This window comes from Camelina sativa, chromosome 3, assembly GCF_000633955.1.
Source record: "Camelina sativa cultivar DH55 chromosome 3, Cs, whole genome shotgun sequence".
Lineage (NCBI taxonomy): Eukaryota > Viridiplantae > Streptophyta > Magnoliopsida > Brassicales > Brassicaceae > Camelina > Camelina sativa.
In genome coordinates, this window is record NC_025687.1 from 16,407,916 (window position 1) to 16,411,823 (window position 3,908).

A 3,908-nucleotide genomic window follows, 5' to 3' on the forward strand; every position below is an offset into this window, starting at 1 on the left:
GGCTCTTGCGGTTATTTTGATCTCTAGCTGGAAAAAACATTTATTGGACGTCTCCATTTTGTTGCATTGATCTCTGTAGGTACTGCGAGGAGAGGCCGCTGATGCTCAGTAATGCAGGAATGGGTGCAAATTTGTGCACATATTATCAGAAGTCATCGCCAGAGGATCAACGAGGCAACTTGCTGGGCAATCAAAGTGACACTTTAGGAAATGTGATGATTCTAGAACCTGGGGACAAGTCTCCTTTCCTTGGGGAGATACACCCTGGTTGCAGTCAGTCATCAATTGAAACAAACATGTATAAAGCACCTGTTTTCCCGCAGAGATTGCAATCAACAGATTACTTGTTGGTCCGGTCTCCTAAAGGAAAGCTCTCTCTAAGGCGTATTGACAAGATAGTTGCTGTTGGACAACAGGTTTGCCTTTCGATTTCTGTACAGGGAAAGCGTACATGTATATAGAGACACACACACAATCAAGATTGAATCTATATATTACATGCTTGTGATTTAGTGTCGTAACAATGGAGCTTACTAGCCTGAGCGAATTAAATTATATCTTTTGCGTTATCACATTTCCCTTTGGTACTTTGGTGTTGATGTCCTAGCAAAATCTTAGGATAAGTCATTGAAGCATATAGTAAACTAACAGGTTTAGAATAAATTAGTATTGTTGGGGAAGGTCTTCTAGTGATCAGAGAGATGTGAGATGTTCATTTCAGCTGTGTTTTAAGAAACAAGAGTTGGGCTATAATTGTTTACCTGCAGCAAACGTTATTGTGGCAATCTTCATCTTATTTTGCTCTAGTTTCATTCATAAAATCGGCGTGCTCAGATTTTATTTTTTTCCAGGAACCTCGCATGGAAGTAATGTCTCCTGGATCAAAGAATCTACAGACTTATTTGGTGAACAGAATGTTGGTTTATGTGTACCGAGAATTTTCGAAGCGTGGTGAGCGTCACTCAATTGCTGCAGATGAGCTGTCTTTCTTATTTTCTAACTTGACCGATGCAATCATCAAGAGGAACATGAAAACTTGTGCTGCTTTGAAGGTATCTGATCAATTTCTCACTCCCGCATAAGTCGCATCTAGAGTTACACACTTACGTTTCTTCTTATTGCGTCATCATGATTCTGTATCATGCTGACCTCTTACATGGATGTACAAAATGCAGAGGGATAAAAATGGCCAGCAATATTGGTCAAAAAAAGAATTGCCAGATCCATCTGAGAATGAGCTGAAAAAGCTGGTGGCACCAGAGCATGTAAGTTTTGCCTTTGAGTTAATTTCATGATTTACACGCCATTTGGTTTCTACTGTCCAAAGTTGCATTAAATGGAAGTATACTCCTTAAGATGCATGATATTCTATATTTTGTTGGCGTAGGTGTGTTCCTATGAGAGTATGCTAGCTGGCCTGTACCGGCTCAAACATTTAGGGATCACCCGGTTTACATTACCTGCCAGCATATCTAATGCATTGGCTCAACTCCCAGACGAAGCTATTGCTCTTGCTGCTGCATCACATATTGAGAGGGAGTTGCAGATTACTCCATGGAATCTAAGCAGTAATTTTGTTGCTTGTACGAATCAGGTGANGATCAATTTCTCACTCCCGCATAAGTCGCATCTAGAGTTACACACTTACGTTTCTTCTTATTGCGTCATCATGATTCTGTATCATGCTGACCTCTTACATGGATGTACAAAATGCAGAGGGATAAAAATGGCCAGCAATATTGGTCAAAAAAAGAATTGCCAGATCCATCTGAGAATGAGCTGAAAAAGCTGGTGGCACCAGAGCATGTAAGTTTTGCCTTTGAGTTAATTTCATGATTTACACGCCATTTGGTTTCTACTGTCCAAAGTTGCATTAAATGGAAGTATACTCCTTAAGATGCATGATATTCTATATTTTGTTGGCGTAGGTGTGTTCCTATGAGAGTATGCTAGCTGGCCTGTACCGGCTCAAACATTTAGGGATCACCCGGTTTACATTACCTGCCAGCATATCAAATGCATTGGCTCAGCTCCCAGACGAAGCTATTGCTCTTGCTGCTGCATCACATATTGAGAGGGAGTTGCAGATCACTCCATGGAATCTAAGCAGTAATTTTGTTGCTTGTACGAATCAGGTGAGCATCATTTATCCATATTTGGGAGTTACCTAGCCAGTCAGTTTCTATTGTAAGCTATGCTATTAAAACTTAGGAATCCCTAACCAGCTATAATCCGTAAAAGGCGTGTTTGTTCTTGGTTCTTTACAAACAAGATTAGAATCTATTTCAGCTCTATCTTCTCTAGTTTTGCTAACAGCCTTTCTGAATCTTGTCAGTGGAGTTGATTTGATACTTTTGATCAGTCATCGCTCATGCTTTCGTTGCTTGGTTGGTTCGATACTCACATGTCTGATTTTCATTTGTGGGTTTGAGTAGGACAGAGCAAATATAGAGCGTTTGGAAATTACTGGGGTTGGTGATCCCTCTGGACGGGGTCTAGGATTCAGCTATGTCAGAGCTGCACCAAAAGCACCAGCTGCAGCCGGGCATATGAAGAAAAAGGCAGCAGCCGGTCGTGGAGCCCCAACTGTCACTGGTACAGATGCTGATCTTCGCAGATTAAGCATGGAAGCAGCTCGAGAGGTAGACTTTTTTGTTTCAGATGTCTAGAAATCTAGACATTTCTTCTAGACTATTACTAAAGTAAAGCGATCAAAAATTTGAATTAATTTATGGTTTGGCTGTTACATTTATAGGTACTTCTTAAGTTTAATGTCCCTGATGAGATCATTTTCAAGCAAACTCGATGGCACCGTATAGCTATGATACGGAAACTATCAAGTGAGCAGGCTGCATCCGGTGTTAAGGTTGACCCTACAACCATAGGCAAGTATGCTCGTGGCCAGAGAATGTCTTTTCTGCAGATGCAACAGCAGGCCCGAGAAAAGTGTCAGGAGATTTGGGATAGGCAGCTTTTGTCCCTTTCAGCTTTTGATGGTGATGAGAATGAAAGTGAAAACGAGGCGAACAGTGACTTAGACTCCTTTGCGGGAGATCTGGAAAATCTACTTGATGCTGAGGAAGGTGGGGACGGGGAAGAATCTAATATGTCTAAGAATGACAAGTTGGACGGAGTTAAGGGTCTCAAGATGAGACGGCGGCCATCTCAAGTTGAGACAGATGAAGAAATTGAAGATGAAGCTACTGAATATGCAGAATTATGCCGATTGCTGATGCAAGGTACTTGCTTTCAACTAAGCATTTGTGCTGTTAGCTAAAGGTTATATTGTCAATGACACTGATTGGTGATGCTTATTTAGATGAGGATCAGAAGAAGAAAAAGAAGAAGATGAAAGGTGTGGGAGAGGGAATGGGATCCTTTCCTCCTCCACGACCCAATATAGGTTTTCAGATTAGTGAACCGTTACGAAAGCCCAATGCCATTGAGAAGAAACCTATTGCCATCCAACCTGATGCATCTTTCTTTGTAAATGAGAACACCGTCAAAGACATCAGAAATGTCAGTACAAGTTTGAATTCTTTTTTTTTTTGTTAAACCTTTGCTCTTGTCTTCTCCATTTACTGTGTCAAACCATGGTGTCTTGCATCTGTTGACCACGTATCTTGTATTCCCCTTCATTGGCAGGTTGATAGCCCAATTATAAAGACCCCCAAAAGTAAACAGGTGAAAGAGAACATCAATTCTTTGGGCCAGCTGAGGAAGGTCAAAATACTGAACGAAAACCTAAAGGTGCAATCAAATCAGTCCAACATGAATAAACTTTAGCTTATTCTAATACTTTTTATGGTCATTCTGAGGTGTTCTCCGTTCTCTCGGTCTAAACCAGGTATTCAAGGAAAAGAAATCAGCGAGAGAGAACTTTGTTTGTGGAGCCTGTGGTCAGGTAT

At 41.0% G+C, this 3,908-nt stretch overlaps 1 protein-coding gene across 3 annotated transcripts in view; it reads left to right on the forward strand.

Annotated features, from left to right (window-relative positions):
- The window catches only part of LOC104777303 (transcription initiation factor TFIID subunit 1-like), a 7,020-nt gene continuing 3,176 nt past the window's right edge, over positions 65–3,908 (forward strand). Inside the window, exons 1-9 of one of the 3 annotated variants that reach the window (XM_019243801.1) lie at positions 65–416; positions 852–1,052; positions 1,176–1,265; positions 1,388–1,594; positions 2,436–2,642; positions 2,756–3,239; positions 3,320–3,519; positions 3,646–3,750; positions 3,848–3,904. In XM_019243801.1, the coding sequence (XP_019099346.1) occupies positions 102–416; positions 852–1,052; positions 1,176–1,265; positions 1,388–1,594; positions 2,436–2,642; positions 2,756–3,239; positions 3,320–3,519; positions 3,646–3,750; positions 3,848–3,904 (1,866 nt within the window). In that variant the 5' untranslated portion in view covers positions 65–101. Of the gene's footprint in view, positions 417–851; positions 1,053–1,175; positions 1,266–1,387; positions 1,595–1,676; positions 1,807–1,928; positions 2,136–2,435; positions 2,643–2,755; positions 3,240–3,319; positions 3,520–3,645; positions 3,751–3,847; positions 3,905–3,908 lie in introns of those variants that run through there. The other 2 variants (XM_010501523.1, XM_010501524.2) reach the window with 2 other exon arrangements.